Source organism: Dermacentor albipictus, chromosome 10, assembly GCF_038994185.2.
Source record: "Dermacentor albipictus isolate Rhodes 1998 colony chromosome 10, USDA_Dalb.pri_finalv2, whole genome shotgun sequence".
NCBI lineage: Eukaryota > Metazoa > Arthropoda > Arachnida > Ixodida > Ixodidae > Dermacentor > Dermacentor albipictus.
This window is the reverse complement of record NC_091830.1, coordinates 41000193-41023714: the sequence shown is the minus strand read 5'-3', so window position 1 is coordinate 41023714 and position 23522 is coordinate 41000193. Positions and strand designations below refer to the sequence as shown.

The window sequence follows — 23522 nt, the reverse complement described above, 5'->3', positions numbered from 1 at the left end:
TATATTTAAAGACGTCAATTCAACAGAAATTTCTAAAGAATAAGCTTGGTTGTACTATGTTGTCGCAAGCACGTTTAAAAAAGAATGCTCACATCATCATCATCTTCTGCGTCATCATCATCAACAGTTTTATTCTTCGCCCTTTAGCGTTCGTTAAAGCACAAAAGTGAACCCAAACAATCTGTACGTTCGAAACAAATAAATGACAATAATTTCTTTTCCTCGATCTGCGTTCATCTTGGGCCCCATTCCCGGGTAAGCAACATCGAATGAACGCAGGTAATTGCGCCATATATATATATACGGTGGGGGGAGGCAGCGACAAGTCCAGAATTTCTCGTTCTTCTTAGCCGTTCTTGAGGACGATGGAATTTCGCCTCCAGAGGAAGAGGGAGGTGAGCGCGAGGTACACGGACCAGAGGAAGGTGGGCGCAAAAATGGCGGCGGCTCCGGCGCTAATGGGCGCGAAGCACCAGAGCGTCGCACCGGAGAAACCGGCCAGCAGCACAGAGTCCACCAGGGCCTTGCAGGAGAGAAAGGAATTAATAAGAAAAGGAGAATAGTTGTTTTATGCGTTGCATATTGCAATCACTCAGTTCAGCCCTTGGGCGCGGCCGGGCAGCCACCATTAAGGGTATGAGCCATTGTTCATTGCTGCGCGTCTCATATGTGGGTCTATTCTCTTTTAAGTTTGCTAGGTTTGTTATTAAGTTGCTTCTACTTGTATGCGTTGCATATTGCAATCACTCAGTTCAGCCCTTGGGCGCGGCCGGGCAGCCACCGTTGACCTTTAGCGCAACCACGTGACGTGACGTCACGACAGCCGGAGGAAAAGCTGGGCCCCAACTCGAGCAATATGCAACGCATTCTTTCCTTAACCAAGCTAAGCCTGGCCATTTTTTATACAGGCGCGTAGATTTTCCTAGAAAACGTACTGTAGGGAACTCGGGAGCTGTGTACTGTCTACGAAAACTCCAAATATACAGGGGGTTCGGCCAGCGCGGTAATTGAACTGTTTGTTTATGCGTGCCGCAAAACGGTAAACTAAAGCCTTCTTATTTGTACGCAATAAAACAAAGGACAAAAAAGAGATAATAAACAAAGTACATATAATATATGCAGAAAACACATGTGCTTAGAAGAATAATTCATTCGTGTTTTTATAAAAAATGGAGGTGTCGTTTATGAAACATTGTTATTCACACTGTTAAATAAACATTGCGAGTAGAATTGTGGAATTGAGGTTACTAATTTTATCAACTTTAAACGCATATTTCGGCAGAAATCGCCCTTTCGGGAAATAAAGACAGATTGAAGTGTACCCATGAATTTACCTTCGGAATAGTGGATAGTGCATGCATTTGCCTAAACTTCTCCCCTTTTGGCTTCAAACGACTATGCGGCATTGCAAATTGATAATCTTGAAGAAAATGATGCGTTGTAAGACCAACCATTCGCAATGATCATTCATGCGCGCAGTCGTAGGCTGCTTTCACGCCTTTAGAAAAAGTATGATTGCTTGGAAATTCACGCCCACAATTCAAGACAAGAAGCAATGAATAAAGCAACAAGCATGTCTGAAACCATAATCACGGAGATTAGAGAAAGTACTAATCATTTCCATGATGATGATTTCTGGTGGTATCCCCTCTAAATCGAGATGTCACAGTCAGCTTTCGTAAGCTACTTACGTCCTACTCTATCGTAATCTTGCACCCTTCCTACATGCTTCATTGCGTGAAGTTACTTATACCTGTGATAACCTCGGCCCCTTCTCCTGTCTGCGTTTTTTCTCTCGCCAATACACTAACGTCTCTTGGGCATCTCGGTATGTTGCGTATCTGAACGACTGCAGCGCTAGACTTCGAATTATTTCAGCACAAAATTTTATGGCCAGAACTTGGCCTCCGAGATCCGGCGTTCCGAGGTCTCGCAATCTCGGAGGCCGTGTTTGGTAAAGCTGGCAAGCGAAACTGGAGCGAATCGAACGAGGAGCGTGTAACAGAGGGCGCTCACCAGTCCAAGCATCCGGCGTCCGAAGAGCAGCGGCACCCAGCACCAGGCGAGCGCCAGCTGCGTGCCGTACAGCTGCAGCGCGAGCCTGGAGCCCTGCTGCACGTACACCATGTACGAGGCGAGGCCCATCGAGGCGTAGCACGCGTTGAACACCGGGAAGAAGAGCCACTGGCGGGGACACCACACGGGCTTGCGAAGGTTCTGCACACACAGCCGACAGAAGGTGCTCAGGTACACTTCGTAGTTCGTAGTAAAGCCCCTTAAACTTCGTAAAGTAGTGCCACTCTCCTCCTCCGCCTTCACTTCTCCTCGTTTCTCCTCCCTTTCGCGCTCCCTCCTCGACCGTGGCGCCACCTACATTGCTCGAGCGTAGCAACGGCCCCAACATGCGCTCCTCGCCACGCCGTAGACGCTTCTCGAGCAAAAATGGCGCTTAAGCAAGGCGAGTGGGCCCACGTGATGCCATTAGGCCAATAGCGACGCGGCCGCGGCCTCGGCCAGAGCGCGCGAGGAGGAGGCGGCATTCTTCAAAGCGTGGCACTACTTTACGAAGTTTAAGGGGCTTTACTTCGTAGGTGTCCACCTCAACGTGGTAGGCTCAGCGGCTATGGCGTTGCGCTGTTGAGTTTGAGGACGCGGGTTCGATGCCGGTCGTGACGGCCACATTCCGATGGGGGCACGATGAAAGAAGGACCCGCGTGTCGTACATTGGAGTGCAGGTTAAGGAACTACACGTGGCCGAAATGAATCCGCATGCAGTCCCCCTACTGCGGCGTGCCTCATAATCGGATCGTGGTTCCGGCACGTGAAACCGCAGAATTAACAATTTTTTTTGTCCAGCACATGAAATGAAGGAGCAAGGAAAAAGAGACGGCAAGACAAGTGATCGACACGACGAGACCAATCCGAAGTGGCCGAGCTGGGAGCCGCTGAATACACACTCGGGACACTCAACGCAGAAACGTTGTTTGTTTATACAGGGTATTCTTGAACGACCTTATTTTCACTGATTTCGCGATTATAGGTTGATTATATTATAAGGGAAAATGAAGGTCAGAGTTCTATTTTTGTTTAATTTCGCACCTAAACCTCAGCGTCGCCACATCCAAGTGACATCACGGATTTCAAAGTAATTTTTTTTACAGCGAAGATGTATGTGGTTAGCCGATTCATTCGCACGTCCGTCTTTCTGTTGCTTGTACGCCGATGGCTCCTCCGGTTCAGCCGCATTCGCATGTGTGAAAAAAAAAAGGAAAAGAGGCGCGTGATTGGTTGCGCCAGCAGTGGAGTGGAGCGCGTGCCGAGCAGTTTCTCTGCGGCTCCGAAATGTGTTGGTCACGCGTTATACGTACTGTATTAAAGTGGAAAGTTGGGCGAGTTGGTATACATTCATAATGGTAACAGCGCAAACTCCGTCGTCATTTCTGTTGGCGCTGTCACCGGTGTTCTTAGATCACTTTGGTTTGATTTGTTCTTTCTTACCCTGAGTACGAGCGCACTGTGAACGAGAGGGCATGTTCGCGCTGTTTCCGCTTCCGTTGCTCAAAGGCGATCGAGATTTCGATGGAGTTGTAAGGTGCTCCGTTGACTCGATAGACTATTGACTCGGCGGCCTTCGAGACCGCCCTTGTAGCAGCTCGAACGTGACCATTGAGTCAACTGACTATCGGTTGGAAGGCCTTCCAATCGCCCGTGTGACACGGGTATAACTCAAGCAGGCAAGGTGACTGTTTGTCACCGCCCAGTTTCAAAGGGGATGCCAATATATCATCATCGACCATCATAGAAGCGCGAGAGAAGCCCGACTCTAGTACACGGCTCAAATATGACGCGTTTCGGCCGTGGCAATACGATGTGTAGCTGCACTGCTTCAGTGCTGATCGCATTAACTAGAAGTGTCATCATGAGATGGGTTGTGTCGTTTCTTTTCCTCAGCGCTTCACCAAAAGTATTAGAAAATGCTTTTCGGTCTTGAATGCGAAATGTACACCACATGGGTCAGCGGGCACAACGAATCTGTTCCAATTATGGCCAGCATCAGAGACAGTCTACTATACAGCTAAGGAGACGGGTGGCTTCGAGCCAACTAATGGAACGCCTCTGAAACCGTCTAGAAGATGATGGGAAAGCGCCTCTGCAACGCGACTCCACCTCTCGGTGATGAAGAAAAAAAGCTAACAAAAGCACTCATTTCTGTACCTTAATTGTGCGCCTGCGAGCCTATGATTACCACAACGTTACTTACATTAAGTGTGCAGGAAAACGTAACTTTTTTTGTGTGTGTGCGCAGACGACCGTCTGTTTCCATATACCGTCGAGTTTTCATGCTTCCTGCTCAGACGCCGTCTTGTTTCGACAGCAAGGTAGGCTACGGCGATACGGCTTCATAAGAATTGGAACGAGGCCTAAGATGTCCGCTGTCCGCTTAGAGGTCTACTTTGCCGTTAACGGGGAGTATTGGAAAACAGCCGGTACAACGGTATGTGGCTCGGCGTCCAGTGCGAGCACAGTGAGTGTGACTTGGCAGCTCCCCTAGGCACTAGCGCCAGAGTATGTGGTTTCCATACTGTGTTTCATAGCAAGCGACACAACGACGGCTAGAGAGACTTCTCGCTTTTGCGATCAAAAATTAGTGCGCCATATACGAATGAAAAGATGCAGCAATGTGTGTTGTGTACTATGATGGAAATGTAAGACACATACTTTATGTCTCAAAGTCTGACGTCATTAGTATACGGAAGTCGTCGCAGATTCCAACCCATTCTCCACCGAACAAGCGGAGTGACACGTTTCCTTAACCAGAGGCCACTGCGAACTGCTTGCACTCGCGACCAAAACATAGTGCATCGCATACGGCCAGCGTAAGCGTGCACGAATGAAACGTTCCACGAGTTCGAAAATTCCACGAGTTGTAGTTGTAATATCTGAAGTATAGTTAGCTTGTGGAAAGCGTCGCTGATCAAATACAACCGCACTGCAAAACGGACGCGGAGTGATCACTCCAATGTCCGAACTACTTGCGTGTATAGCTTTCACAGTGGTGAGTAATAATCATGAAGCGGAGTGTAGCGCATTTTGTACGATTATCCACGTGCACCCTGCGTCACGCATGCGCTCACAGACTCGCGTGCAAGAAGTAAAACAAAGCAAAGAAAACAACCGCAAGCCCGAAAAGCCGAGCGTTGCAAAATCCACGGCCAGCCCGCAGTCGTGAGGGCACCCGTCCTCTCAATCAAAGAGTTTACGGTGCGTAACCACCACCGCTCTGCCGCGAACTTCCGCCAAAACTACGGATGAGAAACACATGCGCGATGCGCCGCCCTGGTGTCTAATAAAACAAACGCTTTACAGCGGCGCTCCAGAAGGCAATGGCGGCGTTGATGTCGACGTATGCGCTCTCTACGCGGTCGTCGGGATTGTCCATATATAACAGCGTTACGCACCGTGAACGCAGCAGCTGAAGCTGTGGTATATAGGCCCATTACCCAAACCACGCACGCGGTCCATTGGTTTCACGCACGTGGTCCATTGTTTTGCCACCGCGAGCCGTATGTACAGTCGCGATCAATTTGAAGGGGATCGCGCGAGCATCTACCGGCGGGCCTTCCAAGCAGCATAGCGGCCGATTTCGGAACTGCGAAGATAAAAATTCGCTGCCTTCTTCCACTTTTATGCTCTTCCAGGCTGCAACCGTCACCCCCAAGACTAACACGCCGCATTTTTGTTTGTTTCCCTTGCATGGCAATGATTTGTGTGCGTCGATGTCTCATTCATACCTTGGCTAACATTGACGCCTTTGTGCAAGAGCTGATAAGGTAATCGAAATGAATTTGCAGGTTGTCTCGTGAAGGGTGACTGGAGTGACAGCTGCTCATGGAACAGCAAAAGAGAGAGGGGGGAGCTATCTGATGCTTCCCTCTCGACTGACGACGATGACGTAATGTGGCGCTGCTCCTAGTTTCGGTCACCGCTCGAGCGATCACCTTCAAATAGATCGCGACTGTACACATCATTGCATCGTCCTAGACGTGCTCTTAGGCCCGGCTCGTTCTACGAACGGGCCTGGAACGGGACTACGCCAGTTGTGCGTGTAGCATGTCTGCTTCGAATATAACAGAGTATTGCCGAAAATGCGGTGGAAATTCCTTAAGTATAGGGAAGATGCGATGATTGAGAATACTCGAGAGTGCATTTGTACTACAGATGCACACAATCTTTAAAAAAATTGTCGTCGAGGTTAGGTTAGGTAGGTTATACCCTACCCTAACTCAATCTGACCTAACGTGACGTCAGTTAGAGGGATTTGGAGGGATTTATTCAGAGGTGTATGGAGAGATTTGCTGGAAAGCTTCGCCCTTTACCGGCACAGCGGGATCACTAAAATATACCGCGCTCTGACGTGACGATCACATGTTGGGCTTACTCGCTTGGCTTCAATCGCGTTGCGCAATGCTCCTTCTTAGTTGCTTTCTTTTTACATGCATCGCGGCCGCCATGGCTTTACGACCGTGCTTGCAGCTGCTGTAGACACTAGCGCCAGCTCCCTCTGGTGATCTTTGTAGGAAACTCTAGGCCTGTATCGACAAGTAGCAAGAAAGTAAAAATACGGTTCTCTGAAAACTACAGACAGTAGCACGACGCGGCTTGCATATAAACTTACAGAAACGCAAACTTTCTTATAAATACGAAGAATTTTATGTCCACAATAGCTACATACAAAAATATTTGCAGGGAATGGATACAGTAGTGCCGCTATGCAAATGCTGCTGATGAGGCTTTCTATTGAAATCCCCTTTAAATCGCGACGGGGACATACAGTCACCTAGGCTGTTTGAGCTAATCAAGTTTTACTACATTTATTACAATCTAGCATTTTGCCTATCTCTTCTTGGTATTTTCTGTCTTCGTTGAAAACCCTTACATATGCTTGTAACGAACCCGGCTGTATTGATCTTCTCCCTGCTCCTCAGTTAATGTTTCCATCTGCTTTGAATCCCACCGCTTCTGGAAGGCGGACGTTTCCTATGTGGTTTCTGCGGGGTGAATATCTTTGCATTCTATTACGATATGTGCTGAGTTATCTCTAGACGTTTGGGGGGAGGGGGGGGCGCTGCAGGATACACCTGTGCTGTGCTACGAATATTTGCTCCGGTATGTTTTACATCAAAGCTGTTAGTGCGTAGAAACACCCAAAAATGTTATTTTCCAGCTTTCATGGTTTCCAGAAAAAGAAAATACTATCATTCACGAAATTTATATCTTCAGGAAATATCGGTAATGTTAGGGGCAGTGTATATGCGGGCAAATTCTGAAGTATGTGCATCAATTAAGGGTTAAACGAAAATTGTTAAATCCTTGTTTTCGGGACGCCTTTAGAGGCCTTATAAGAAACGCTTAAAAAAATTACGTCACTTTCCTGTGAAGACCGAAAAAAAAAACGGAAGATCTTTCATATTTACTTGAAACGGGCGCCACTCCGTGTGCCACGTATTCTGAAAGTTTGAAGTGTCTACGTAAATTTCGTGATTGCAAAATCATTGCTGAATACTCGTCTTCCATAGTTCACCGGTATCGGTAAACAATGTCCGGCACGGTGTTTATATTTTCTTGAAGTAGGAAGCATCCGGTGGGTCACTGCACGATAAATGTTTAATCTGTGTATGGTATTCACGGCTTTTGTTCCTAGGTTGAAAGTTACTTAGTCAAGCATTCCAGGGTGCCATACCGCGGTTGTCCGCAATGTTTCCCCAGATTCCCGAAACAGCCGTGCAAGACACCAAACGCGCATCTAGTCAAAACAAGAGAAATGCTAAGTTTAATGCGTGGCGGAACTTTGACGTTACTGGCCTAATTATATGCCTAGGAAATGATTGCTGAACCCTCATTTTCCCCCTATTTTTATACGTTATAAGGAGTTCGTAGTTGGTTTTCCCGGTGTTAAGGAGCGCGTTATGCGTAATTCGTGGGCGAAGTCCGAATTGCGTGGGTTAATTGCGGGCTTTGCAATAAGTTACCTGTGACAGTGCTCCGAAGTGTCACGAGTGCATTTTCGAGCCGCGCAAAATTGGCCGCGCCGCCGTGGCGTAACTACAAAGGCCACCAAATTCAAACTTATGAACATGAGGCTGATCACCATGGCAAAGCTGTCTGTGAATGTGAATGCCTGTAGACCAGATACGGCTTCTTGCAAAAAAGAACAAAAAAATCAAACAAGTGTCAGAAAGTGTCACGTGGCTGTTATCAGCTACATTTCCCAATATTTCCGGAGGACTATACGTGATACAAACTCTACATCCAGTAGAAATTGAGGCCAACGTACATCCAATGTATTGCGAAGTTGTAACGTTCGTTGCTCATTTAACAGCGTTACAAATAATGATTGAACCATCTTTTCTTTCGTTTTTTTTGTGTAATATTTGAGCTTCTTCTGGTACCATCGGTGAAATAAACGAGGAATCTTGATTACCTTTGGAGAATTAAGCACTGTGTAATGGTAGAAAAGGAAGCACAATCTGAAGCGCGTGTGGGTTAATTGCATCATTTGCAATAACCTTCATCAGTATGAGCGTGAGAGCGGCGCAGAATTGAGCTCGTTTCCCTAACAGAATTAGAAATACCACAAAGACCAAATTTATCGGAAAGGGGGGCATCGCTATGTCAAATGCGTGTGCATTAAATGCAGCCTTTGTAAAAAAAAAAACAAAAAATTGGAATCTCAATATCGATAATGTCAATAGCTGTGTGCGCTATGCTTGTAAATTGCCCGAGATAACTCTAGTTTACGCCATGTTTGTATTTCGGAAAGAGGGGGTTCATTGAAGTGCATTGTGTGGCGAAACTTTAGCGCTGCAGGCCTAATTAGAAGCGTTGCAAGTAATCACTGCGCCCTCTTTTTCATGTTTTCTTTTTTGTGTTATACGAGGTTTCCCAAGTGTCCTCTGTGAACTAAACAAGGCGCCTTGTTTGTATTTGTTTGAAACTGGAGCAGGTTATGGGTAATGTGTAGGCGAAATTCAAAGTGTGTAGAGTAAGCGTCATTAGGTATAGATTACGTATCTAAGCGATGCGCAATGTTAGGTGTTTCTCACGAACAACACAGAATTAATTCCTCTGGCTTGGGAGAACAGTGAACGAAACCAAGATCAATGGCAACAAAAAAATAGGTTTGGCATGGCTAATGTTCTGGCGATATAAAATATGTGTGGATGAATTACTTAATTTGTAAAAAAAATATTGAAAAAAGTGCTCTAAAGCGTTATTTGCGGGCAAGGTTTCAAATGGACCGGTCATGTACGGGCAATATTTAAATGTAAGTGATTTAATAGCAGGCCGCGGCAGTTCAAATTCTTATTGCAACTGCTTCAAGTAAACAGCTTCACTGAAAATTGGGCTGTGATTCTGCAAGGTTGCACAAATCTGCTGCATTTTTCGTCCTCAGGCAGCCATATCGGGCGTCAAATATAGCAAGTCTTTCGAAGTTACTTATCTGATCGTGAGCAAATAATCTACATTTCTGTCGTTTATTCTAACAAAATAACAGTTAACATCGGGGCTCCACAAGGCTCAATTCATGGTCCACTTTTACTTTTGTTGTATATTAACCATCTACCTAAATGTCTAACTTCGCCAACAGAATGCATCCTATATGTCAATGGCACCACTCATATTTTGGGGTAACTGTTTAAACAATATTATAATGACCCCTAATACTGATCTCATAAATATCTCTACTTGGTGTGCTAAAAAGAAACTTCTAATTATTTCTTCCAAAACTAAGTTCGTAATATTCAGTTCCAGACCCAGTACTGATTCGCAAGTTCTGATAATTTTTATTGATTTGCTAGCTATTTATTCTTCCAACCATTGTTAATTCCTTGGTGTTGAACTTGGCTCACGCTTAAAATTTAGCTTGCGTATCCATGAACTACAAAGAAAAACTTCACACGGGATTACAATTCTACTCGAAGCTAGGTGCTATTTTAATTTACCACACTCTGGTTAGTCTATATTACGCATTCATTCATAGCCATCTAAACTATTGCATCACTTCCTGGGGTCCACACTATCACCAACATCTTTCGTCCTTACAACATGTCCAAAATCAAGCCATCCGTATTCTTACTAAGAGAAATCGCCGATCACATGTTCAGAATTGCAGCGCAATCTTAACATACTCTGCATTATTATTCTTGTGAAATTCAATGTTTATATATTCAAATATCGAGCAATTAAAGACCATCACCTTGTCAAATTTGTTTTCATGCAAGGACTTATCAATACGCATTACACACATTTTTCTACGAATAAAATTTGTTTGCTTCTAAAAGTCCGCGCTAACTACGGTATCCAAAGAGTTGGTTTTCTTTTAATTAAATCGTGAAATTATTTGCCTTACAATATTGAAGCTGGTGCTTACGTGTCATAATTTAAACGTTTGCTTCGTCATCTTAGTTGTGACCAATAACACAATATGGCAGATGAAATAACCCGTCCTTTATTGTTTTTCTGCTGAATAATAAGTATGTATTCATTGACAAGAATTGTTTGATCACTGAAATAATTTACTTGCCTAATTATTTTATTATTAATTGTGTTACAGCTCGTATATTATAGTAACTGTCTTTTACTACTCTGCTTCTGCTGTTTAGTAGTTTTCCATTTCATATAAACATGTCATAGGAGGTCTCCCTACAGTGTTTCCACTGTGGGACCTCCTTCAATCTGTACAATATCATATCCAACTTTGTATATGTTTTTTTATCAGAATTAACTTAATCCAACCTTACTTCACCTTAATTCACTTTACTCCACTTTAAGTCACCTTACTCTAATCATGGTATTGGCACGTAAAACCCCATAATTTCATTTATTTACTCTAACTTGTTCCGCCTTTAATTCTATATACTGACGTCATACAAGACGCTGATGACTTCACTGATGATTATTATTTTTGTTAGCACTTGTTGCGGAAACGCTGGCTTTTCTGCCTCATGGAACATATGATGCTTCCGTGTAAAAAGCGTTGCTTCAAAAACACCATATATGCCCATGCATTCTTCGAAGACGTCATGCAAGCTGCCGAAAAGCACGCCGCCTGCTTCGCTCTCGCAGAATGGGATAGGGACGTCCCTCTGCTCTAGCAAGCCAGGCGATAAACAATACCCCCAGCTTGTCATTTAAGTTTGTATCTCTTTGTATCTCTCTTCACCTCGGTAGACAGAATTGCACTTTTTTATGGTTTCATTTCTTTTTTGTTCTTCGAGCACTTGCGCTTTGCATGAATTATCAACCTGTTCTTCTCATTGCTTGATGAGAGTATCCGATGACCTGCCGGAGTTCACAAAAAATGAAAAGAAACGTTCAAGAATTGGAGGCAGGCACACAAACAGGCGTGCGCAACCAAACATGGGCGAACAGCTGAGCCGGTGAAATGTGAAAGTGGCGGCGAAGGAAGTAGATAAACCATGCATGACCACCGCAACAGACAGCGCTGCTATGGCCGCCCGCTGAATCGACGCCGGCGAACGACGTAAGAGGCTTGAAATCGACGCGAAAAATGCATAAACAGCCACGTTCAGCGGCGCAAGCGCCACCAGAGGGTGCGACGAGTGACGGCATACAAAGCCAAGTCAAGTACAAGGTGCTCTTGCTGCAGATAGACTGGTCGCAAACGTGTCGCCAAACAACCTCGCCGCGCTCGGCGTTCCTCCGGATCTCACTTACTGCCGCCGGTTCTCGAAGACGCCATGAACTGCCTAATGGGAACGGCTCGATTCTGGAGGCTCTCCTCTGCGCGGGTCGTAGCCTTCGCACCGTCCACCAGGAGCAGTAAAAGCAGCGGCGGCGACAGCGACCCTGGCAACGAAAGCGACCCGGAGACGTTCCTGTGGATCAAAAAGCACAACTACCGGGACAACCTCAACGCCCTGGACAGCGTCCGGTTCAGGCGGCCGGCCGCCGAAGACTTCCAGCACCTGGACGTCGGATGCGGACCCGGGAACTTCACGACCGAAGCTCTACTCCCTCGACTGCGTCCTTGCCGCCGCCTGGTGGCCACGGACAAGTCGGCGGCCATGGTGGCCTACGCCCGCGAACACTTCGGAGGCGACCAGGACGTCGTCTACGACGTCCTGGACATCGAATGCGGCGACAACGACGCCGAACGTATCGTGGACAAGTACGGTCCGTTCGACCGCGTGTACTCGTTCATGGCCTTCCACTACGTGCGAAACCTGGAGCAGGCGTACCGCAACGTGTTCTTGTGCTTGAAGGACGGCGGCGAGTTTCTCACGCTGTCATTCACGGGTTCCGCGATCACCGACGTGTGGTACCGGCTTTTCAACACCGAAGAGTGGAAGGCCTTCCTGCCCGATCCGAAGCACGTGTTCTCGGAGCGATTCTGCTACGGCACGCCGATACCCGAGGAGAGGATAGCGAGCGAAGAGCAGCTGGCGATCGGCGCCGCCGGAATGGAGCTTGTGTCGTGCCGCATGCACGACATCTTCTGGACGATGCCCGACTTGGACAGCTGGCTTGATTGCTACGTCCCGTTCTTCAGACTGGACGCCCAGGTGCCCGAAGAGAAGCGCGGTGCTTTCCTCGACGTCTGCAGGTCTGTGCTCCGGGAAGCCACGAGCGCGACGCCCGAAGGAGTCCGTCTGAGGCTCAGCGTCATCGTGGTCCATACGCAGAAACCGTGTCGTCGCTGACGTTGACGCGCGATATAGACGCATACGCGTAGTGTGCGCCGATGGACGCGCCACTGGTGGCGATCTTGCGCAGTGTGCTCGGGAAAGCAGGCAGCCGCGTTTCGTATATTTCTGCGCCGTTGATGGTGCTTCTATGTCTAATTCCCGTTTTCAGAGCAAAATAAGCAAAATCCCTCGCATGTGTGGTGTGGTCAAGGCTTCTATAAATGTCAACAGGAATTGCTGCACGATGAGGTGCTCAAATACCGGCAAGAGACGTCCCGGCGATACGGTTCTAATCATTCCCCGCAAAGCCTCATCAGCGGAAGCAACGGTTGCAATGGGTCGCCTTTGCTCGGCGGGAAATTTCTTGTTCTCATGCTTTCTTTTGTCGTATCGGAATTTTTTTTCTCACTCGATCATATTTAGACGGGTAAGCGGCATAGTTCGTCTGCAGCGTAGCGTGCGGTTTAAAGGTATTTCGCTAAAGTTCTGTATGCCGTTTGCCGCTTCTTTACCGCGTCGCGCTAGCTATGTAGCAGGACTGCACGCATGCATCGTGATCGTGTTCCAAGTTAAAGCTACGTAGCTGAAGTTAGCAAGAACTGAAATTGTTGGTTTTATGCAGCCCAGTAAATCCTCGCACCTGTTCTTACGCACTTCATGTTTTGGCATCTATATTATGGTTTCGCGCATGTTTAACTGCTACTAGTTGCTTCATGCATGACTGTTGATTTTTTTTTTTCGAAGTGCGATGTTTTCACTCTGCCTCGTTTGTCAAGGGTCTAAATCACGCTGTTTGCTTCTTCCTTAACAGCTTTATTCTTTCACTCGAGAACATCTGAGATATTGGTTGTTTCCGTTATGGCCAGCATCGGAGACAGTCTGCGTAGACAGCTAAAAAGAGAGCCGAGACAGCTTCGAGACGATGTAATGGAATGCGTTTCTAGACGTCTGGAAGACGTATATGGAAGACGTTTCTGCGCCGTGACGCCACCTCGCGACAACAAGAAAAAGTTCAGAAACGCACACATTATTTCTGCATTTTAAGTATTTGCGCCTGCGAGCTTACGAAGCACACAATAAGGACGTATGATAGCGTGTCTACGTTTCCTTGTGCGCGGACAACTTTCCTGTCGGCTTTCCAAGCGTCCTGCTCAGTCGCCATCTTGTTTGGACAGCAAAGTAGCCTGCATCGTTTTTGACTTCGATGCTGTCTTCGCGAAGCTGTCTAGTTCGACGTCTTCGTGAGAATTGGAACGAGACTTAAGATGCTAAGACTTAAGTCCGCTTGGCCGTCTACGGCGGCTATTAGAACACAGCCATTGTGGTTTCTTCAGAAATGTGTTGAGAAAATAGGAAGTTAAGAAATAGGTAGAAAAACGTAGTTTCTTTTTGCATGGGAATTTCGTACTCAGCTTAATTCTTTCTCATTATATTTACGCCGCAGAGGACTTAACCCGGCCTTAATTGCCGCCAGCGCCCACCCACTTTGGCTGGCGCTGCTCTGCCTTTAAATATATGATGTGGCATCTCTCTCTAGTAACATTCGAGAAAGAAGCAAACTCCGAAAAGTTGGTGAAACTTTCGCTTTGTAAGTTTCCAATAAGCTCCCTTAGGGAACTTAAAATTGCGAGAACTGCAGCGTAAACGGCAGCAGAATTGCATCGGTGGTGCAGCGCTAACTCTCGCTCTCATTAAGCCGCGCGTTCGGTGACTTCGTTGAATAGCGTACGCGTTTCCGTCTATAAATTCGCAGTTACTCTTCTTGAGGCGACTTCGACGGCACTTGTGCGGCGATGTCACATGCATTCATCGGCAAAGAGATCACTACGATATGTGCAGACATCGCACCGTGCTGATTTGTTTGATATATAAGTCTGCACTAACGACGTGTGCCTATTACTGAGGTACAGAAGCAGTATTACTGCAAAGGTCGAATTAAAATAAAGCGATCGAGGGATCACATTACTCAACAAAACCTAGCTGCTAGTTAACATGAGCTCCACTTCTTGTAAATGGGTTTCATTGCGTTTGTCTGTGGGACGCACTTGGCACGTATGTGGATCGAGTTGTCCTAAACACCGGTAACGTTGTGTTCATGGGCGTTCCCAAAGAAGCCAGCGTCTTCGCTCCCTGCAGCTGTCATCGCAGAAGAAGCAGTCTAGCACCCGAACAAAGGCGAAATCGCCGCCGCGAACTTCGGCCATTCTTGCTACAAAGGGTTGTCGTCTGCCACTGCTCCTGAGCGTATTGTTGGAAGCGCCCGCTAGGTGGCTATCAATGGCGCCTCTGGAGGCGCCATTGATATTGTTTCGATATTGTGTTGCTACATAAAGTGATTTGCAACGTCTGGCTAATATCCGTGGACATGAAGGCGAGGATTTAGGTTTGAAATTTAGTGTTAGAAAGTCAGGTGTTATGGTATTCAATGAAAACAATGAACAGACAGTGGCAACACAGGGCCAGGAAATACCTCGGCTTAAAGAGTATAAATTTCAGTCTTTTTCAGTCTTTTCGATTTCAGTCTTTTTTCTTTCACTTCTAAAATACAGTGGTGTCCATCCTTATCGATAAACAATGGGTCAGGCCCGAGCACGTGACTTTCAAAATTTATGACCTCACAGGGAGTTGTTGAAGGAACGTGAAGGCGATGTCGCCATCCCTATCTCGTTTTTAACGCGATAGCGTTAAGAAGGCCGTGTCGCCGAAAATCCGGCGTTGGCGTCGGCGTCTCGCGTCGGCGTTGAACGTCGCTTCGACAAAAAGCATATTTATTTATTTATTTATTTATTTATTTATTTATTTATTTATTTATTTTATTTTATTTGTACATACTGCAGCCTCAATGAGGCTATTGCAGGAGTGGGACGAATAAGAAACATACAACATTTATAAACAAGCTTGCGTGAATTGTTTCAGTGGTTGTTTCAGTGGTAACGGATGTTACCCGGTAATGAATTCGATGAATTCGATTTTCGATGAAAAAAAAACTGTGTTTAAAGGAATCAGTGCGGACAAACGAAAAGGTTGAGATATTTATAGTATGGTGACTCCTCGTACATGAGTGTTTGCAAAAAAGTCAAGTAGTTATCTAGAGAGGAGAGGCGAGGAGAATTGATCAACGTGTGAAGGAATTTTAGGCATTCAAGTTTGCGACGCTCTGCAAAAGGAGTGAGACCAAGTAGGGGAAGAGAGTTAGGCCATAGAGAAAGAAATTTCAACAAGAGCGGACACTCCCATAGAGCCCAGCGGCCGAATTGACTGTAGCACACCAAGCGGATGTTGTTGACTTCTTCCGGTTTCGGTTCTTGGCGCGCGCGTTTTGAAAACCAGTTGGTACACGCCGCGCCGGCTCCGCTGCTCGGCACGGCATTCATTTTTTTTTTTCGCTTCTGCTGAACCTCGCGTGGAATCGTTTTAAGTAGAAACGATTGCGATTGACCTTTACAAGACTGCGCCGAATCTGTCAGGTGCAATTTCATAAAGAAAACGAAAGACGTCTTCTGAAATGATGGAATGTTTATTTTGCTCTATATAAATGCTCCTTCCGGGCTTCTTCTGCATTCATCCAAAGTTGTGGCACCAGGTAAGCAGCAGTCATTGCCGTACGATGCTCCACCGGATGCCATCAGCTGAAAGAAAGTAAATTACAAGCATGTATGATTTCCGTATATTGACCTAACAGGAGTATTGCATGTAGAGGCGAAACGTGCGTAAGTGGTGAATGAGCGGCATTACAGATAAATTCAATTTTACGTACATTTCGCAGCAAAGACTCATTCGAAACAATGCCATAAAATCTGAACATCCGATTTTCAAGCACCCCTCCTTTCCCGGGCATTATTTTCTGCACTTTAACTGCACAAATACACGGCCGACTGCTCGTTTCCAAAACAACTTGGCATCGGCCGACACGATGGTACGCCAAGTACACAAAGGTAGCTACAAGACAGGCTACGCCAGACCATGTTACACGCTCGCAGAATGCCTTCTAATCGCACTCAAGTCAGACTCGTCGGTGCAAAGCCTGTTTTCAGTCGCTCAGAATACATAAATGTCATGTTCTTGAGCTCCTCCGTGTTATCTTTTACGCGTCCTGCTGGCGCATGCAACACTCCCGTGTTATCACTCTCGGCAATCGCTCGTCGCGTTTTCGAGAAGCGTGAGTACCGCAATAATGTATATGTTGGTGCAGGGCTATAAAATGCGTCACAAACTTGTCCCACTAAAATTCAGTACACGCAAAACTAACTCACTGTGGCCGCGGCTTGCTTTTTTCGCTAACAGCTTCACAACCCCAGGCGCGGCGAGCAAGCCTCAAGGTATCCCAAAAAGTTACCAAATAATTTACAATACTTTTTTTCGGGTCAGAGAATGCGTCACGAACTTCTACCAGTAAGATTCAATACACGCGAAACTGCGGCACACAGCCGAGCTGCTTTTCGGTAACTGCGTCAATAAGCCGGGCGCGGCAACTGTGCTTCTAAACTACCCCAAATATAACGACGTTAGTTACAATAATGTTGGGGGCCACAGAATGCGCGAAAACTTGTCTTTCTCAGGCGCTACGACGTAGTGCACGCATGCACACGCGCAAATGCGTCACACGGCCGAGCCGGTTTTCGCTTACTGCGTCAATAAGCCGGGCGCGGCAAGCGTACCCAAATACTACCAAAATAAGTTACAGTAATGTTGCGGCTCATAGAAATCGTCGCAAACATCTCCCAGGACGAGGCAGTAACTCAAATTAACTGCGCCAGAACAGCGGTGCTGTTTTTCGCTAACTGCGCCACTCGAACTAAGCCTAAATGTGATTAAAATGCGCCGCACATTGTCAAACACAATTTCTCACCTTGCCGTAGTCCAGTAGTGCAGTGGTGCCGTGTGGAAATGCAGACGACACGCAAGAGAAGCATAGAGAAGGCCGGGAGCCCCCAAAAAATGGGCTATATCCAAAACAGACGCGTCGCCGAGCACGCGAGCTTCGCACGTACGACCACCCTCGCTCACTCATGCGGCTTGTCTGGCGCATGACGTATGCACGCGCGTCTGGCGTGCCGCTAGCTTGTTGCTAGGCAACGCAACAAAAAGTTGCAAAGTATAAGTTCATTCACACGCAAAACTTTTTCACTTTTAGTGGGAAGGAATAAAAAAAATAAAACGTTGTCTGGAAGTTTATTTCACATTCTTTTTTTCTGATGCTCGCGTCAACTAACGGACGTTGTTGAAACTAGGCGTGACGTGTTTCCTGTTGCCAGTTTTTGAAGAGTGTCCCCTCTTGTTGAATTTCTTTCTCTATGGTTAGGCGGCGAAAATTCCTTGTGATATCTCCTACATACAAAACGCACTGCCTTTTTCTGCACTGATTCTAGTTTTTCGACGTCATAATGTTACTATTCATTATGCATTCAATCTATACATTCCATCAAACCAAATTCCGCGCCACGCATACCCAACCACTTCTCTACCACCAAAGTTGCTCACATCTTGTCTTTCATTCTTCACAAAGTTATTCCTAGGAATTTTGAGAAAGGCGTCCACAAATAAATGTAATGAAAAAAAAAACATCTACAGCGCATGTCCTTTATGTTACCTCTTCGCAGACTGAAGTATTAAAAGTGCGAAACAATAACAGGAGATCGACCCACGCAAGAGGCCGCGTTTCTACCAGAAAGCTCGCCTTCACGCATAGCGTTCGCAGCCAGCGTTTCCCGGTAAACGCTACGCTTACATGAGCTGCAGTTGCCGGAAAGCATGAAAAGCAGTTTGGGGTACTTGAACGCTATCGCGTTCCACTCTTTAAAGGCGAAGCTTAAGCGTCCTCCAAATACTGAGTCCTTTCTGGCTTACTGATACTGAGCGAATCAATCAATCAATCAATCAATCAATCAATCAATCAATCAATCAATCAATCAATCAATAAATCAATCAGTTTTGGTCGTCGTACATCGTACCAGTGTCGGTGCTCAATCAGTCAATCAATCAATCAATCAATCGATCGATCGATCGATCAGTTTTGGTCGCCGTACCTCGTACCAGTGTCGGTGCTCTTTGCGAAGGTAGAGGGAACAGACGGCGCCCCCGATGCTCGGAATCAGCGTGATGCCCACCGGAACGCTGTACTTCCTCAGCTGCGAAGGCGAAGTGATAAGCCGCAAGAAGGTTTAAAAATTGAAACCTCCCTGGATAAGCCTTGCGAATTAGGCTATTCTTTCACGCGCAGTTAACTGCGTGGTTCTAATTATAGTGAAAGTTATAACATGCCCATTTTAGTTCCGTGACCATCGGTATTTCTTGCAGTGGCACGAAAAAAAAAAACGCATTCGAGAGCTTTCGGGACTTCAAAATCTCTACTTCTTGCGAGACCGTTCTTCAGGCCGCAGTTTCTTTGCGACGAACAAGAAACTGTCAAGATATAAACCTCATCTGCATCATGCGGGAGTATGCCTTTCGCTTTTGGCTCTTGTGCATCAGTTTGGATTACGCGAAAAAGTGTCCTGCTTCCTGTCCAAAGTCACGTCGCACATGGTGCGCGTTTTGAGCTGGTTGCAATAACAAGGTAGAGTAATTATTTGCTGCGCTCTCGGAAAATTGGCGGCCCGTAGCGTAACGACTGGTTCGAGAGGTACACCAAATGGAGATATGAAGATAAGACTATAATTTGCTGTGCGTACTGCTTTTGAGCGACTCGTTGCGCTGAGGTGCCAAATCGCAACCTTGTTTTGATATAGCGTTCGTGTTTCAGAGCAAGTTTCAGAACTGTCCACTCTTTCATGCCGAACGATGAAGCGTTTCAAAGCAGGCAAGCGCTGAGTCGATTTAAGTAGAACACGTTCCTTTTGAATGAAAAAAAAGGCAATATTTCGCGACTTACCGGGCCACAATCTTGCTTTATGCCCTGAAAGAGTTCGAAAATGGATTTTCCAAAGCCGCAAGCCTTTCGAACTTATTTTTAAAATATCAATGTTTGTAATATTTTACCTAGTGGGTGGGTGTCCCATTGACACAAATGATGTTTCAGCTCATTTACCCCAGTATAAATTTTGTTGTACATATACCAAGATACCTAATATGCCTTAGAACCTTTTTCGTTCTCCTTATGCACCATTTTTCACGTTGTTCCTCTCAAAGAAAATATAAAAAGGTGATAGTCTAACCTCAATTTAACGCAACCCGATTTAACAAATTTTTTTTGCGAAATCGTACTTTCGATTCTCCGGCACATTTTCATAGGACCCAAAGCGCTGAAAACTTCGAAGCAACGAAGTTAACTCAATGTCTCGTCCGGTTTAACGGAGTTTCGGTGATAGGTTATGCGCGAAAATATGGGTGTGTGCCTCGTTTGAGTTCAGGTGACGTCACGCCAGTGACCGATTAATTTACCGCTCTCCTTAAGGAATTCAAGAAGAGTTCAGCGGGACAATGAGTAATATAAGTGCGTACGCAGGCAATAATTACATCGTAATTAATGCTCTTGAATAAATATAGCCTTATGCGCACTTGTGCTTTAAGCGTTGGCGACTCATCATCATCACTTATCATTTCCTTAAGGACCCCATTTCGGGTATTGAATTAAACACAGTTTTCCATTAAAAGAAATAATTATCGAGTCCAATTTAATTTGATGGGTTTAATCGAACACACCAATCACTAATTTGAATGAATCATTGAATCAGTGAATCAAGATGAGTCATTACGATGAATGTGTAGCACCAGTGACTGAGTGACACATAAGCCGCGCTTTGGCTGAACTCAGCGTTACGAGATGGCGCCAGCGGCGGTGCTGATCATGCTTGCGTCATGTGTTTCGTAAATGGTTATACGCATGCAGGCATGGAGGAAAGTAACTGACTATATAGGGAAGGCTTCCCTATATATATGAAAGGATTCCCTATATAGGGATATAGGGAAGCAGCTGGCCTCGACAAAGCAGCCTTCTTTGATGCCACTCCCCTTCGCTGGTCTATTTGCAAGTTGACTTACGGGAAATAGGCCTACGTGGCTGCCGGACCTCGCAAGACGTTGCTTAGTTCGTGGTGGCCATTAACTTCGGCCTGGCAGCAATTTGGTCAGCGTGAATTTTCAGTATGCCCCAGCAAAGCAGCTCGTCATCTGTGGCCAACACACATACGCCAAGCATGTTGCCTACGCGCTGTGGTTGCTCAGTGGCTGTGGTGTTAGGCTATACTGAGCACGAGGTCGCGGAATCGAATCCCGGCGACGGCGGCCGCATTTCGACGGGGACGAAATGCGAAAACATCCGTGCGCTTAGATTTGGGTACACGTTAAATAACCCCAGGCGGTCGAAATTTCCGGAGTCCTCCACTATAAGGCGTGCCTCATAATCAGAAAGTGGTTTTGGCTCGTAAAACCCTATAATTTAATTTAAGCATGTTGCCACTGTAACATCAGGGCACAGTTATAGGCGCGACCTGCCGCTAACGGTGACCAAGGACAGGTTAGTAACACGACGTGGCGAGGCTCACGGTTCACAGCGATTGTCTCGTCTAACAGAGCCGGCGGTAATGCTCGAACCTTTGCAACAGCATTATAATAATAATAATATTTGGGGCTTTACGTGCCAAAACCACTTTCTGATTATGAGGCACGCCGTAGTGGAGGACTCCGGAAATTTTGACCACCTGGGGTTCTTTAATGTGCACCTAAATCTAAGCACACGGGTGTTTTCGCATTTCGCCCCCATCGAAATGCGGCCGCCGTGGCCGGGATTCGATCCCGCGACCTCGTGCTCAGCAGCCCAACACCATAGCCACTGAGCAACCACGGCGGGTTTTTGCAACAGCATTAAAGGCGCAAGAGTGTCACTACTTCGAATTCATGTGGCAGGACATCTGGCAGCCTGACTGTTGAAGGCCTTAGAGCTCCTCGCCGGTGTCGAAGTGTAAATGCAGAGGTTGTGCTGCCAAGTAAATGCATCCAAAGACACCGGCTGAATGCGTATCGCCAGGGTACTACGTTGATTTTTTTATTGAATCGGCAAGGCATTGGGATGAAATTTCCGCGCGTGTATCAGAATCATAATTCGTGACTGATGGGGAAATAGACAAGCAAAGTAGATAAGAAAAAATGCGTGTACTTTAAACAGACGTCGCTAAATTCAGGAAAAGTAAATGTGTATGTATGTATGTATGTATGTATGTATGTATGTATGTATGTCAAAACTTGCTAGCGCACGCGTGCAATCACGCTTGTTAAGTTAATTAGTAAGCGAAGGTTGAGTTCATATAGCCGATAAATCTAAGAATCTTACATCGTTGCTATCTCTATCGATGCTTTGCTTTTCGGGCTTATCAATTTCAATCAGTTTCAATAAATTTCAATCAATCAATTTCAATCACTGGTCTTTTTTTTCAATCTGAAGGGCGTGCACACTTTTCAAGTTTGGCACGTTTAACTGCAGTATTGCTTTTCACGCCGATTCTTTGTGTATTGCTAGGTGGTTGAGATCACGTGGCAGCGCCTTGTGGCGTGCCCTCCGCATATTAGTAGTTGTCTCGTTAGACGGCGTTACAGACACGAACGTTTTTCGCGCAATTTAGGGTTGCGTGAAAGTGATCGATAAACCTCAAACCTTGAGGAACGTTACCTACCGGTGTGATGGGGCACGCATCGCCACACCCTTCAGCACCGCCTGGACTGGCAGCCGAGATCTTTGGCGCCGAATGGTGAGGTCGCTGTCTGGGCAGTTCGACGAATCCGAACTTCATCTTGTCCGGTGTCGTAACGACAGTCCTCCCAATCGGTGTAGATCTTTCAGCAGGAATGCCGCTGCGGGCCCATGAATCTGGGACACGTGTGGGGGTACAGACACTGCTAATTGATTTGTAGGAGCAGAAGCTTATCAATGTAAGTTGACGACATGGTACTTCTTTCGGTCGAATTAGCCCGTTACACCGGTGAACATAAGCAATAATCAATCAATCACTCAATCAGTCAATCAATCTGTCCATATCTGCCTACACGTCTGTCTGTCTGTCTGTCTGTCTGTCTCGCGCGATGCTCTTCCAAATGCGAAGGTTGTGGGATCGTTCCCCACCTGCGGCAAGCTGTCTTTTGATCCACTTTCATATCCATTAATTCATCGTTTCTTTATTTCATTTATTAAGCACAAGTAATTTCCCCTATGTTGTCTTTGGTGTCAGTGTTTGTTGGGTTCTTAAGATATGAATATAGGTATGTGCCATTTTCCAGTAAACTCGACTCCAATTTGCATTAATGGCCATGTGTCACTGCGTATGTGCCGTCTTCAAAGAAGCAAAAAATCCTCTAAATTTATCAGGTGCTCGGCGGAATAGAACCCGTTCCACATGCGCGGACTTTGCGGCGGCGGCGCTAGGCGGCGCAGCGTGTGCAGTGAGAAGCGCGGGGAGCCCAAGTGCATGCACGTTCCGGCGCTTGCAATAGACCCTTTTCCCAGCGGTCTTGTGGGCGCCGCCATGTTTGACTACGCGGTGAAGCCATGGTCCACATGTCGCGCCCACAGCTGCTTGGGAACGCAGTGCTGGATTGACCTACGTGGTGGTGCCTTGCGGGTAGCCCTTCTTGCTCGGTGGTCCCACGGTGATGCTTGGCCGGTTATTCTGGTCCACTCATGGTAACGATGGCCAGAAATTTGGCCATCGGCTGACGTCTACCCCGCCATGGCTCTTCCGATTCCTCTTCTTCATCTTCCATGATTGCAGCGATGGATGATTTTGATGAGCTCCCTAGGCTCACTCTCTCATTTATTATTGTTACTGTTTACCTTTCTACTTCGTCTATCGGCCCTTAAACTCCGCATTTCGTGCTCACAAA

The 23522-nt window shown here is 46.4% G+C and overlaps 2 protein-coding genes across 3 annotated transcripts; one reads left to right on the top strand and one right to left on the bottom strand.

Annotated features, from left to right (window-relative positions):
* Window positions 1-102: 102 nt before the first annotated feature.
* On the bottom strand, window positions 103-23406 carry LOC135907346 (translocator protein-like). 2 transcript variants are annotated; one of them, XM_065439032.1, is made up of 6 exons: window positions 23244-23406; window positions 22319-22512; window positions 19582-19605; window positions 18737-18838; window positions 2017-2217; window positions 103-523 (listed from the first exon to the last, which is right to left on the bottom strand). In XM_065439032.1, the coding sequence occupies exons 2-6, from the start codon at window positions 22433-22435 to the stop codon at window positions 347-349; spliced, it is 621 nt and encodes a 206-aa protein (XP_065295104.1). In that variant the 5' UTR covers window positions 22436-22512; window positions 23244-23406; the 3' UTR covers window positions 103-346. The 2 variants fall into 2 exon arrangements, with proteins under 2 accessions (XP_065295104.1, XP_065295105.1); XM_065439033.1 differs by lacking the exon at window positions 19582-19605.
* On the top strand, window positions 11450-13363 carry LOC135907391 (juvenile hormone acid O-methyltransferase-like). The gene has a single exon (XM_065439082.1). The coding sequence runs from the start codon at window positions 11763-11765 to the stop codon at window positions 12723-12725; it is 963 nt and encodes a 320-aa protein (XP_065295154.1). The 5' UTR covers window positions 11450-11762; the 3' UTR covers window positions 12726-13363.
* Window positions 23407-23522: the final 116 nt, after the last annotated feature.